This window comes from Primulina eburnea, chromosome 7 (assembly GCF_022965805.1).
Source record: "Primulina eburnea isolate SZY01 chromosome 7, ASM2296580v1, whole genome shotgun sequence".
Taxonomy (NCBI): domain Eukaryota; kingdom Viridiplantae; phylum Streptophyta; class Magnoliopsida; order Lamiales; family Gesneriaceae; genus Primulina; species Primulina eburnea.
In genome coordinates, this window is record NC_133107.1 from 705986 (window position 1) to 721298 (window position 15313).

General features: G+C 34.1%; 2 protein-coding genes across 2 annotated transcripts; both read right to left on the reverse strand.

Moving 5' to 3' along the window:
* Positions 1 to 1779: 1779 nt before the first annotated feature.
* LOC140836329 (cyclin-B1-2-like) lies at positions 1780 to 4279 on the reverse strand. The gene is made up of 4 exons (XM_073201766.1): positions 4072 to 4279; positions 3882 to 3982; positions 3337 to 3434; positions 1780 to 2063 (listed from the first exon to the last, which is right to left on the reverse strand). The coding sequence occupies exons 1-4, from the start codon at positions 4189 to 4191 to the stop codon at positions 1963 to 1965; spliced, it is 420 nt and encodes a 139-aa protein (XP_073057867.1). The 5' UTR covers positions 4192 to 4279; the 3' UTR covers positions 1780 to 1962.
* Positions 4280 to 9379: 5100 nt separating this feature from the next.
* LOC140835930 (transcription factor DICHOTOMA-like) lies at positions 9380 to 10837 on the reverse strand. Its single transcript, XM_073201342.1, has one exon. The coding sequence runs from the start codon at positions 10483 to 10485 to the stop codon at positions 9388 to 9390; it is 1098 nt and encodes a 365-aa protein (XP_073057443.1). The 5' UTR covers positions 10486 to 10837; the 3' UTR covers positions 9380 to 9387.
* Positions 10838 to 15313: the final 4476 nt, after the last annotated feature.

Sequence of the window (15313 nt, forward strand, 5' to 3'; positions counted from 1 at the left end):
ACAAGACAACTACTAATTAGTGGAAAAGGACAAAAGGAATCACCAATAATAGATGGTGGATGACACATTGGATACCACAAAAGGAATCCAATGAATAAAAAGCAAAATAACTGGTCCCGAAAATTCATCTATAAATAAAGATAGAATGGAAACCAGTTAACACACCAGAATCAAAACTTAAAAATGTACAGGGTATATTTGAAAGTTTTGAAAAGAAGATTAACATACAAGAGAAAAGAGGCAGAAGCTCTTAAATGGTTAGTAAATCATTTCCAAGAATATAAAAAGGATGAAATTACTGCCGATATATTGGAAACTCATCGTCAATGGTATCTGAAAGAGATAAAAGAGGATGAGAAGTTGATGTCAAGATTAATAATCTAGACAGGGACCCCTCAACCACCAAATGGTCCCCAATGCAAGCTGTAAAGGCTTATGAAGATTTGAAATCCGAAGTTCAAATCCGAAGAAGCCCTCTATAAATAAGGCAGGAAGAAGGAAGTGAAGATTATCAAATATTTTCTCCATTTCTTTCATACAAGGTTGTAATATTTTCTTTTCAAGTTTTATGAGTGTTAAGAGTTCAGCTACGATAAGTAGCTAAACAAGTTTCTCCTCCTCTACAGGAGGTTACTATGTAATAAATAAATAGTTTGTGTTTGAATAAAAGAGATCTTTGCTCTAAGCCCCTCTCATGTATTATTTTCAAAATTTTATTTTATACCGTACACTCTAAGGTAGGAAACGAATTAGAGTTGTGCCAAGTGCTGCTGAAGGAATCTACGTCTGTAACCATCGGTTACGATCGTGTGGTTGAACTGTGAGGAGCAGTTCGTAAAATACGGTGGATATAACCCGGTGGTACTCCGGTCAAAGAGGTATAAGATTTTATTTTATTTTACGGAAGCATGATGGGCCTTTATTTATAAAAGAAAAATCAATTAATTAAAAATTAAAGGATGAAGGGTATTATAGGAAGCTAGGTACTAAATTTAAAGTTTGAAAGATTCTTGTACTGATACGTAAGTTGCCCAAAACTAAATGGTTGTTTACCAATATTTTAAAGCTTTTATCACCAACACACTTTAACAATATTATTAAATTTATTTTTTTTTACAGTTGTAATTCTTGTTTTTTTTCTTGAGTGTATCTCACGGATCTAATTGATGACCCAAATAAGAGATTTGTCACACAAATACGACCCGTGAAACCGTCTCACACAAATTTTTGCCATTCGTTTATATCAACTTTTAAAAAAAGTAGAATACATATATAAGACCGACTCAACCAGACATCAAACGAAAAGAATAAAGATAAGCTAATCCTGCAAATTTCAATTATAAGTAATTTCCTTTTGGCCTACAAGTAAAGTTCTCACTTTCTTCTTGTTCTTCGAATAAGATGTGTAAAGATGGAGAATTTCTCACCCAAAATCTCGAAGGTGACCGCTCTCTTGCACGATATTTCTTATCCACCTATCCACCTCCATCTCCGGATAAACAAACCACTGATGTTATGTATTTGAGATGTGATGTATTTGATGGCAGCACTTTATGGCAAATCGATATTCGCAAGCTAGATTGACCAGCTCGATTTGGTATTAACTACAGCCTAATAGTAGGATTGCTGATTTTTCAGAACAGTGTTTTGCTTTATGGATAATTTGAAAAATGACCCTCATGGCCTCATCAAACAAATGTCAGTTTGTTAAATATTTCCTTTTTAGTCCAATTATGATAAAAAAAGAAAGTGCAAATTTTAAATAGAAAAAAAAAACGATTAATAAAACTCAACTTGGCACAAGGGGAATACAAGAGTTGCAGTATAGTCCAAGAAATTACATTACGCTTCACCAGAAACCGGGGCAGCATGGTTACAGATCATATCCGTTGCACATAAAACTTAACTTAGGTAGTGCATGAATTGATGCCTAAATATTCGCTCCCAGATATTCTCTATGATTCACATGAAACTGGGGCATGGTGGTCCTTTTGACAGCCCAAGTCGCACTTCCATTCCATGATGCATATCAGCAGTGCGGAATGACTCAGAGTCCTTTGGATCTGGGAAAAAAAAAAGAGAAAAGGGCTACGATTCAGGAAAGCCCGGGAAAATTAACCAAGTAGATCACAATCTCCAACAGTAAATAGTAGGAGTTCAAATACAACGCAAGTTGATTGTCATCTGTAACTCGTTTTAGAGTCATCTGTGACTCGTTTTAGAATCAAGATATACTATTATACACACCTACAACAACAGAAATAAAAATAGTAAAAGGCTTTGATTGAAATTTTATATAAATGGAACTCTGCACTGATTAATTGCCGACCACGAATATGACACATGACCATCCTTACAGCTTATTCCTATGATTACCATCCTTCTGAATTAATTCATAGTATTTCCCAGACCGCCAATTCCTCTTGTGTTATGCTACACCACCAAATCCATCCTCCTAGAACCAGTCCAAATACAGCACAATCCAGAATTCTTTCTACCACAATATTATTCAGACATTGGCAATTCTCAGACCATCCCTTCACCCGGAAGAACTACTAAACTAATAGTGAGAAAAGTTCATGAATTATACAAAGAAAACGTGCTCATTACCATGTTTGAATTAAATTATTGAAGGTAACAATTTTATTTCAGAGGCAACACTAAATAATCATAACAGGATATTCACAAGCTTATAATCCATTTAAACAACAAACTGTTGCTTAATAAGGACGAAAAGCATGGGATGAATTATTCTCTTTATATTCAATGAATAAAGAGCGCATAGATAAGTCCTAACTTTCAGAGATCCCTAAATTAATGAACATAACCTTATACTGACTAATAATGATCAGATAAATATTTAATATCCAACACAAGCGTTCTTTATTTTTTACAGAGAAAAACCACTAAATGACGGGAGGTTTAAGGGGTGCCCGACCTGTATATTTTTAAAATTTTGAAGTACAATTACACCGAGTGTGAATTAGCCTCACCTTAACAACAAACCTTCTTAAACCTTAATCAAGATTAAGCTAAACAGAATCCATAGCACTTGAGCAGCAATATAAAATAATGGAGAAGACCTTTTGGTTATTGATCATTTAGTACAAGTTTCAGAACATTTATCTCTAAATTTTCGTGAAAACATGGCATTTAACATTTTCACGGCATTTAACATCGAAGTAATGAACATTGATTATCACATCATGCTATTTAGACAACAAATAGCCACAACACTTAGTGACATGACATCCACTAATTTGAATTAAAGAGCAGATGAAAAGGATTAGAAATAAATCAAGCAACAGCATTTTGCGTTTAACAGTATTGCAATACCATTGAGGTAGTCTTCAAAACCAAAACCTTCCAAAGTTCCGTCAATGGCCTCTAGACCCAAAAAGGAAGATGGTATAGCTCCAGGAGGCCTTTGAAATCTGGAATTGATAAACAATCACACAGTTGAGAATTTAAATAGCACTTATCAAACAGCACACCCTTCTCCTAATAGACAAGATTAAAAGTAGAATGAACGATATAAAGTTTCTTCCAAATGACATCCAACAAATTATCCCAAGTACAAAGTACAAACTTTTAACATGACAGACAAAACATAACTCCTCTAATAAAGTAGAACCAGATCGCTGACTCCTGGCTTTCAAGAATTCAGATACCCAATCACCACAAGATCTCAAGTCTAACGACCAATTTAAAGGCTATAATACAAAGCTCAAGCAAGGAAATTTCATAAATAAAACAGCTCCAATTCACTTCAATACCACGCCAACGACAAAAAAACCTAATTTCCACAATTCACGAACGGTAAAAAAAATAAATCAACAGAAAAAGTGTCGAAAAAAAATAAGGGCCAAGGAACCACAAACTTGGATAGAATTTGGCGATCGAGTTCCCTCTTCATTGGAAACGCCGCACCGTAAGTGTTACATAAAATTCTCTTCTTCGTGTCTTCTTGCTTCAACTTCGCCTATTCATCAATCCAAAACAAAAACATAATAACAATAACTATAAAAGGAAACAACAAATGCAGAGAGCGAAAAGTTCGATAAAATTTACAGATCGAAAGGCAGATTCGAGGGGGTGAGGCTCAATAATATCGCTCTTGACGCCGTGGATTCCATATCGTAGCGGGTCGTCTCTCAGGCCTTCGAATGGTATCACCTTCGCCGAATCCATTTAACAGCTTTCCCCAATCACTGTTTTGCTGCGAAAGAAATTGAGACCTGGCGGAATGAGAGGTTATAATGTGCGATGAAAACCCAGAAATCTTTTCCCACAAGAAAAGAGCAATGTTAGCAAAAGTGGGCTGTGGTGGGCTGGGCTGATTTATGTGAGCTTAAAGTCCAAACAATGTCTCGGCCCGTGAAAGGGGAAGATACAAAATTTATTAAAATTTACCTTTTAATAAATAAAAATTAAAATGTAGTTATTTGCAAAATATCGATTTCCTGCTAGCTCTGTCCATAGAAGTGCTAGATAAATAAAATATATAGCACAGCGCTGCAAATTCCTACGACAGTCCTAGAACTAAAATATGTACACCTATAAAATAAATTAATTAATTAACTATTACAATTGTCAGATGTAATATTTATACTTATATTATTAAATTAAAATATTTAATTTCATAATTATTTTTCTTACCTTACTAAAACATACTCAAGTCGCTCTTTATTTTACATAGAAAAAAATCTAAACAAAAATTATCTTTTAAGTCGAATAACTCTTCTAAATTAAAAAAAAATTCGTATTAATTGTTTAGTATTATTTGATCAAATTAAAAATAGACAAAAAACTTGTATGAGATTATTTCACGAGTCGCGCCATTTTGTGATACGGATCTCTTATTTGGGTCATCCATGAAAAAGTATTACATTTTATGCTAAGAGTATTTATTACTTTTTAGGCAAAAACTTGTGTGAGACGGTCTCACGGGTCGTATTTTGTGAGACGAATCTTTATTTGGATAATACATAAAAAAGTATTATTTTTTATGCTAAGAGTATTCTTTTTTATTGTGAATATGGGTAGGGTTGACCCGTCTCACAGATTGTGATCCGTGAGACGGTCTCACGTGAGACCTACTCTACTTTTTATTGTGAATATCAGTAGGGTTGACTCGTATCACAGATAAAGATTCGTGAGATCATCTTATAAGATACATACTCTTAAAAATAATAATAACACATACAACACATGTGTATTTTTTACTAGTATTTATTAATCCAAAGAATGCGTTAAAGTTTTAATTTTTTTTAATAAAAAAATTAATAATAATAACTTAGCAAAAAGAGAATAAAAATGCAATATAAGAGATATAATATCTTTTTTCACCAACAAATCCCCGATCTCCCGTATTTCACGCACTATAATATATACCATAGGTACAATCATGGCCATACTTATTCCACAGCTTCATCATGAAATTATCTGGTCAAACGTACTTCGACACAAGGCTCCATACCACACAATACAATTTAATCATTTAGATAAAATATTTATTTGATTTTTTTTTTTAAAAAAGAAAAAATTATGGCGTATCAAGAACAATAAATGTATATATAAATGAATGAAGAGCTAGCTAGGGTGTGGTTGAAGAATTTAAACGCTCCGTTTCTGTGTAAACTCCCTTTCTTCACATGCATCATCATGAGCCAGTCCAAAGTAAGAGAAATTTTGAGGTTTTCTTCTGTTGATTTGCTCAGGTAAAATCACTGTTACTGTTGCTGTAAATAATTAATTACACCTATGAAACGGGAAAATCATGATGATATTTGCAACATGCATGCAGTGAAATTACAATTACAGCTGCAACTGGAAGACGAGGGTTCAATACACACATACAAATCGAAATGAAGGATTATTTTTCAGAGCTTTAGGTAAGTAAATGTCTCGATTTATCAATTTCATTGTCACTAATTTTTTTTTATAAAAAAAAAAACCAAAGATGCATGAAAAAATAAATTGATTGAATGAATGAATTTATATATATGTTGTTAAGGTCTTGTTGATGCTATGAGTATGTACATGGAAATCCATGAAATACTAGCATTTGCGCACAAGCGTTGTGTGTGTTATATTTAATATATAAATATCAAAATATAAATGAATGTAATTTAGATGAGTTAATTTCAATTGGAAATGAAATATAAAAAAAGATATATCTTGAGAATAGTATCTTACAATAAAGTGAGCTAAGAATTATTTTAAAAAATGAGAAATAAATTTTTATCATTTAATAAAATGAGAGAGGGTTGAAAAAAAGTAAAAGAAAGAAGTTGAGAAATGGTAAGACGTTTGGAAATTTGACGTGGATTTGTGGAGTAAGAAGTGGTTAAGTGAGATTTTCATATTTGATTTAGGTTTGTGAATTTTCAAAGTTACAGAAATTATTTTCACGTTTTGCTATTGAAATGCCATGAAAATTTATTAATAGAGAAGGACAATTTAGTATCATTTAATATAGTCAGATATATAGATTGTGTGACACTTTTATATAGTCATGCCTGGAAAAAAAAACAAGAACTTGAACAGCTAAAGCGGAAACAAATTGATTCATAGTATTTCAATTCAATTTTGTTTTCCCTTTTACATCATTCAAATCCATGAATTTAATAAAGTTCACGAAATCTGGCCATTTTCTTCATTTCAAGTAATATTTTGAAACGTCATCCCTCCACAGTACTGGTCAAATCCTATCGCATGCAAATCCAAACCTGCTCAAGGCAATTTAATTAGGATGCGTCGAGAGGGATAAATAAAATACTCTTTGGTGAGAAAGTATAAGACATTGATTGTTACCACATAATTTGAGTTATACATCCTTACATTGTCCATAACTTTCAACTTTGGCTTGAAACTGCTATTTCATGTTTACGATTCAAGGATGAAAAACTACAACATTATTCATCTATATTTGTCCATCTGCGAATTTAGTCTTCGATCTATATCATCAAATTTCATGGTCTTAACTTGTTATATTTGTTATTTTTACAATTTTAGATCTTTTCCAATGTGACACCTACGTGATGTCTATGTATTAGTTTCATATCAACACTTTTATTTTAAAAAATGATTAAAATAGCCAAAAACTGAAAGATACATGTGTAAATTGAATTTAGACAATATAGATTACTAAAATCGCAATCAACAAATATATTGCGCCAAAATTACAGTTTTCCTCAATTAATGATATATCAAGAATATATTGTGATTTATGTAAAATTTGACGAGGAATTTACAATTTGAGAACTGACCATTTAACCTAGGCATAATATAATTGTGTAGTCGTGTGTTTAAATTGGGGAAAAGAACACACACACGCATATATTTAATAATAGAAAGAATATTAGAGTATTAGTTAGTGATTTTAAAAAAAAAACAGTTTTCCTTCTTTCCTTTATTTATTATTTTCTTAACCTTATAATTTAATTAATTATTTCAATTTCAACATATAAAATTGGCCAAATTGTGTTTTTGTGTGTGTGTCCCCACAGGTATATATAGTAATCAGTGCCCCTTTGAGTACTTATTTCATATCTGCTCTCTCTAATATATATGCTTCTACCCTTGTTTAACTAATAAATTTTAATATTCGCTTGGTTCTTAAAGATTAAAAGATGTTCTTTTGAATCTTATCAACATATATAAACTTCGAATTATTATTTATCTGAAAGAATCTTCAAAATCATGCATGCATGATGTTATTTACCATGGTGGAGTGGCTCTGTTACTAGGCGTTTATATATAAGAATAGATTGTTGGTTTTAAAAGATAAAACGAATAAGCTTCAAGCATGTTATATTTTTTTGAGAAATTTGTTTTTTCATTTATTTTTGATTTTTTTTTTACGATTTTGATCCTTTATATTATAGTTTTAGTCTTGCATCTTCTAATTTTTGGTAATTTTAGTCATTTTTTATCACGATTGTTGGTACAGCGCACACACGTCAATACCACATCAGGACTACATTGGTGTCACATCAACGTCACGTCGTAAAATGACTAAAATTGCCACACAAAAAAAAAGAAAATGGACTACAACTGAAGTTTGACAACATAGATAATCAAAATCGCAAAGAGACAAACATATATAAATGACCAAAAACAATTAAATTTTCCTATTTTCTAAAGCCTTCAACAATCTACCAAATGCTAAAACGTGTTATAAAAATGTAACAAACAAGCTAAACACCAAACAAATTAAACTGAACATTATTAATTTGTACCTTTGGACGAAGAATTCCCATTATGTAGAACATTAATCACCATATCATTGCAAAAATTAATCACAAATTGGTTAAATTGACTATATGGTTAATCAATTATTTTCTTCTTCTTTTGGTTTTGGTTTTTCATGTGTTTTCAGCTTTATTTCAATTAAAAATATTGACTAATGTTTCAATCAAGTTGCCAGTCAAATCATTCGAGATTAGATCGGCTAAATGCAAAACATATTGCTTGAACTCTACAAAGTTGGCTTTTTGAGCAACATCGATAAAGATCGATGGTTGGGCAATGCAAAGACTCAAGTCCTTTTCTACGTGAAAAAAGTAGAATAACATTTTTAACTAACATAAAATATATTCTTTAGAGAGTTAATTAAGAAAAAATTCAAAGAATACATCCATTGATTGAACCCAAATATTCATGCTGATCAAACTTAACGAAGCTTTTAACCTAGCTAGCTGCACAGAGTTGACGATATATATCCAACTGATGACAAAAAAATTCTCTGCATGTTCAATGATTGAGAAGCCTTGTTTCACAACTGCAAAATTTTTCCTTCACTTAATGCATCTTGCTTGATATATATAACACAAAGATTAATAGCCTGAGTGCACATATTTAATTGAAGATCAAGAAAACCGAATCTATTGGCTTGACGCAGGACCAAGTTCATTCTTTTAGTAGTTGCAATAAAGAAATGGCTTTTAATTTACTCAATGACATGCAAAATGTAAATGATTAAGTAGTTCTGATTGATTAATTTTTCTCTGATCAATACCAAAATATCTATAACACATTCAGTGATAAAAACTTTGGTACGTAGTCTGCTTTAAATACTTGTAATAATTTTCAGTAATTGTGTCTCTCTAGTTAGGCACGTAACCTTCATAAAATTGACAATATATAGAGAAACACAGCTCAAATGACTTCAATATTGTGAGCTCTGACTTAATATGTCCACATTGAAATTTGACAGTGATCAGATTAAATAGGCGATCAAACGCATACAAAAATATACATCCTGTTGAATCTTTCGATCATATATAATTGCTGGAAATCGCATACGGTGGCAAAAAAACTTACACTTCTTTTAGCGCTAGGCTTCCAAACTGACCTTAATTGGTTGCAACCTCCATAGGTTTTCTACATGTTTGAAGAGCTATAGACAGAGAAACAAAGATCACTTTCCATCTGATATGTATCATAATTAGAATTTGACAGTTCAAGAAAAAATAAGTACCTGTTGATGAACCTGTGCTGATCCAAAATGTCACATAGGTTGGATTGTGCTGTTAAGCTGCTTATATCCCAATTCTGATTTACGTTTTGCTGAAACCCGTAAATTGAATTGTTCTTCAACATCCTTCTGATGACAAGGGATTCCTGAATTAGGTCTTCAGTTGCAGCAGCTGTATTAGCTAATGGAAAATGGAGGCTAGGCTCAGTATTAGAAGGCGGTAATTTGCAAACTTCTGAAAAACTGTTTCTAGCCTGAATTGGGATTGCAGGGTTCAAGTCAGGAGCCATGTTTCTAGATTCAATAAGATTCTTCATGCACATTTTCTCTCTCGTTCTTTCCCTAGCCCTTGCTCTCGCCTTTGCCCTCGATTCTTTGGCAAGGTTCAATACATCCTGTTGTGGATCTTTTGCTCTTATACATCTGTAAGTATTTGCCAGGACAAAGTTCCCATTAGAATCTGCATCTAAGTAGTTCCCATTTTCCAGCTCTATTATCTCGCACTCTGAAGGAGAAGAAATGCACTTATTAGTGCAAGTAGTGGCATCACTTTTCTTCATCTGCACCAGCTCCTTAATGGCTGCTTTGGATTTTGTAAGCAGCCATTCAAGGGTTTTACTTGGCTTGTCAAAGCCTAGCATTTCTTGAAGATCAAAGAACTTCCTTGCCATGCCTATAGACAGCCTGACTCTCCGATCTCTTGGCCCTTGAGATGTCACTATTTTACTGTGCCGATCTTTCTTCACTGTTTGCTTTGCTTGAAACGTGTTAGCCATGGTAGAATTAGGGTCTTCATTTATCCCACCAATTACATCTTGGTTATACAAGGTAGAAGCTTCAAGGAACGGAGCATTTGTAGCTACTAAGTGGCCCGAAAGAATGTCATGGTGATGCTGATGAAGCAAGAATTCAGCGTCATTTAGGTCAACGACAGAAGTTGAGGCGCGAGATTGAAGAGAAGATGAAACATGCGGAAGCTGCAGGTATGTGCTCTTGCTAAACATTCTAGAAGTTGAAGATTGAAAAAATTGGTAAACCCTAGTGATGGTTCTTGCATAAAACTAGGCATCAAGATAACCATGGAGTAAAAACCATTTTAATTCTTGAATTCGAGTATTTCTGGCTAAGGTTGAAGTTTCACCAGAGGGAAAAGGGCTGTTCGAACATAAAATATGCAATTGCTATCTTTGCTTTATTTATGTATGGAAAACGACTTTGCCTGAGAAAGACTGGAAGCTAGCGTGTAGGTTAAAAACCGAGGATGAAGATATGATGAACTGGGGAAGTTGGGGTTCAATTTTCGGGAGTAAAAGGGCTGTACCCTTTTCTTTAAACGCCGAATAAAATTGCAAGATACGCTGCATTTGGCATTAATTGGTTGTAGAAATTAAACGACCTAGTTTAACTTATTATACTATATTTTAGTAGTACAATATATTGCCAATTTAAATGTATTCCACTGTTTCGGCTACAGTTCCTCCACTTCAGTAACATATCATTATCATCCTCTAAATAATGATTTGTTCATTAGTGTCAATCACGTCGGCATAATGAAAAATATCAAGAAACATTGTTGAAAACATGGACCGATTTCAAGAATGATATAAAACATCATAAAACCTAACGTTTAGACATACAAAATAGACCAATACAGTAACACATATACTGTTCACTCCAATTAGTCTTGATGGGTTTTCAAGTTCCAACCTTCAAATCTTAAAAGAAAAGGTAGCTAAGCTAGGGTTAATTTGGTGTGTAACAAACGAAGACTTAGGTTTTTCCAAGCAAGAGCCGCGAGGTTTTTGTAGGTGTGACCTTTGCATGTGTGGTGAAAAAAGGCTGTGTGTCAAAACTGATTTTAGAGTCTAAAAAATTCGTACCTTTGTCTATAACCCTACGCAATGGACAAATTAAACTTCATTCGCTTCGCTTTCAACGGGGGCCCATTACCTTCGTGTCCTGATCACCGTTACTCAGAACAAACACTCGTCTCTCCATTTCCGGCATGACAGCAAGCAACCCGCAAATCTCTTCTGCTTCAGCCGGCCCGCAGCTTTTTATCCCTTCTCTGTAACTGCAAACAATTAATTTACCCTTTTCTTTGGTGAAATATAGTGAGATTATTAATTTATTATTTTGGGTTTGTACCATTTTGCAGTGTAAACTAAAACTCGAGTGGTTTGGATCTCTTGCTCTAATGGCTTAACTTGAGCTGCAATCTAGACATTGTATTTTCGTTGGTGCGTAATATACTTAACTGGTTTAGGGTTCGTGCTGAGCTGCTAATCTACGTCAATTACCATTGGATATTTGAATTTCTTTTATTTAATTGAATTAATTAAAGAAGATAAGAGACAATATATTTGTGCAAGTGGATTAGAGTTGCAGTCTGAGGGAGGACTTGGTGGGTGATGCGTTAAAAGAATTTACTTTGGTTCTTAGCTTAACCCTTGTCAAAAAAAAAATGTCGTCGGTGAGATAAATTTCGAATATATATTCTCTCTTTATGAATCTCATGTATGTGAGAAACATAAATAGTTTTTGTTTTTTTTCCAGAAAAGATCCATCAAATTTTATTCCATTGTGAAATAATAATATAGAGAGAATAACAATCTTATTTAAACATTTAGTCAAAATATATTATACTTAGAATGCCAGTCTCTTTTTCTGTAACAGATCATGATTTAATTAAGGATGTTGAACTATATAAACTAATAATCAAATGCATATCATAAAATATTCATATATCGAGTATACTTTTTTTATGTAAGGCAATGAGAAAATTGTGATTTTAGTCATATAAATTGTCATGATCATTTGGATTTTAATTATATAACTTGTCAATGTTTGATTATCATCACATAACTTAGATTTTTTTTTTGTTTTGCGTCATATTTCTCCTAAAATACTAAATCCTACAAATATTGTGTATTTGACACTCTTACGTGCACGAATAAAACATATATTCAATGTCAAAATAAAAAAATATTCGACGAGTTTAGTGACTTCCAACGAAAAAAAGGCCGAAACAAAAAAAGAGTTCAAATAATTGGATGGAAATTAAAGTTACACAGAACCAAAATCCAAACCATGTCAACTTATAGGACGGACTACCCACAACAAATCACGTTCACTACACAGCAGATCATATCAGTACAATAGAGCACAAATAATTGCAAAGAACTATATATATATGCATATATCCACATAACTCTGATGCAGATGCAGCCAATCACATATGTATAACACAACCACCCCCACATGACTGACCAAAGCATTCATTGCAAACCTAGAAACAATCAATCTATACTGCTGGAAAATTTAATTCAACTTCACATCAGAATATGATAACATTATAGAACACATCAGAATATGATAATATTATAGAACAGCTTTGGATATACAGTCTATAAAATCCACTCGCTGAGCCGTCTTTGATCGGAAGCAGACCGACTATATACATGTTTCGAATCGTTTATTCATAAATTTATCAAGAGATTTGAATCAGCTGTGGACCTTAAACCCGAAGGTTAGTTTTTTCTCCTGTAGTTTTACCTTAAAATCATATCGTGTTGTACAGAGTAATTTGGCCTTTTAAGTCGTGCGATGGGAAACTCGCTTTCGCAAAAATCTGATTTAGTCTATTATATACTCTACATTTATGTTATGTGTGCATGTAATATAATATATGAATATCATGTCTTGCACATATTTATTTTCTCACTTTTAATTTTGTTGAGACAGAATCGGTGTGTCTCTCAAAGTGCTGCAACATAACAAGTCAATGGGAGTTTGTTAAGAAAGCATTGGCTTTGGCTCACTGGGGTGATCAATCAGTTGAGGAAGTTGAAAGCAGTTGCTTTGGGGAGTTGGATCAGCTGTGGAGAATCAAACACAGGTGTAATGGTTGCCTATAAAAAGGGAACTCTCGACTAGAAGATCCAACAAGAAAAAGAGAGGAAAAGATACAGGAGAGTGGTGAGGGTAAAGCACACACTAGAGGAGAAAGTGAGATCAAGGAAACTAGGCTTGATTGAATAGATTCTAGAGTGTGGTTCACCATTGATGTATTCCTTGTAATTTCTCCCGTGTCATCTAATAAAAGAACTTGTCGTCTTTCTTCCCGTGGATGTAGGCTTATCAAAGCCGAACCACGTAAATCAGTTTCTTTGTGTTGTTTACTTTTCTGTGTGCATGGCTGAGAAACAATAGCCTCGCTTAAATACAATCGCCGTGGATTACTTACAACAAGGAACCCAACAAGTGGCGCCGTCTGTGGGAAGGCTAATCCATCGTTGATCGACAAATCAAGAATATGGGATCAATGAAATTCGATATTGAAAAATTCACCGGTAATAATGATTTTGGGTTATGGAGAATCAAGATGCGAGCCATCTTGATTCAGCAAGGCCTTGTCGAATCACTCAAGGAAGAAGAATCATCTCAAGAAGACTCGAAAGAGAGGATGATCAATGCTTCCAAGGCACAGAGTGCCTTGATTCTATGCTTGGGTGATAAACCACTTCGGGAGGTTTCAAAGGAAACCACTGCTGCTGGAATGTGGGGAAAACTCGAGAAGCTATACATGACAAAGTCTCTTGCCAATCGTCTGTACATGAAACAAAGATTGTACTCGTTTAAAATCGATGATGGCAAGGCAATCTCGGATCAAATGGATGAATTTATCAAGATTCTTGATGATCTTGAAAATATTGAAGTAAAATTAGAAGAAGAGGACAAGGCTTTGATTCTGCTGAACTCCCTACCAAGGATTTACGAACATTTCAGAGATACCTTACTGTATGGAAGGGAGCAATCCATCACACTTGAAGAGGTTCAATCTGCCATTAAATCAAAAGAGTTACAGAGAAAAAACCAGATTCAAGGTCAGTCCTCTCAGGGTGAAAGTTTGAACACTCGGGGAAGAAACGAAAAACGCCAATACAAAGGCAAGAGAGGATGGTCAAGATCGAAGAGTCAGCCAAGATTTAAGTGCTATATATGTCATAAAGAAGGGCACTTCAAACGTGAATGTCCACAACGAAAGAATAAGGTACATGACAGAACGAAAGATGATGGTGAGGCTTCAATAACTTCTGATGGGTATGGATCAACAGAGGCTCTAGCTATCTCAGACCAAGATACATCAAATGAATGGATACTGGACTCAGGGTGCACATTTCACATGTGTCCAACAAAATCTTGGTTCGAATCAATACAGGAATCAGACTCAGGCCTGGTTGTGTTGGGAAATAACAAGTCATGTAGAGTAAAAGGGATTGGAACTATAAGACTAAGGATGCATGATGGAGCTGATAGAATCTTGCAACAAGTCAGGTATGTCCCTGAACTCAAGAGGAATCTTATCTCGTTGGGCACTCTGGAGTCAAATGGATACTCTTTCAAATCAGATAATGGAAACATGAAAATCCTCAAAGGATCTCTGGTAGTCATGAGAGCAGTAAGAAAGAATTCATTATACATCCTATCAGGGAATACAGTCCTAGGTGGAGCATCCATTATTGAAAACCAAGACACGAAGACAAAACTATGGCATTTGAGACTTGGACATGTCAGTGAAAAAGGCCTCCTTGAATTGGCCAAACAGAACCTCCTCTGTGGAGACAAAATTCAGGGTTTGGAAACTTGTGAGTATTGTATCCTTGGGAAGTCAAAACGAGTAAGCTTTGGGCCAGGAAACCATTCAACCACCAGACATTTTGAATATGTCCACTCTGATGTGTGGGGACCTTCAAGTACAGCCACACATGGTGGGGGAAGGTATTTTATGACCATAGTAGATGATTATTCAAGGCGATTGTGGGTCTATGT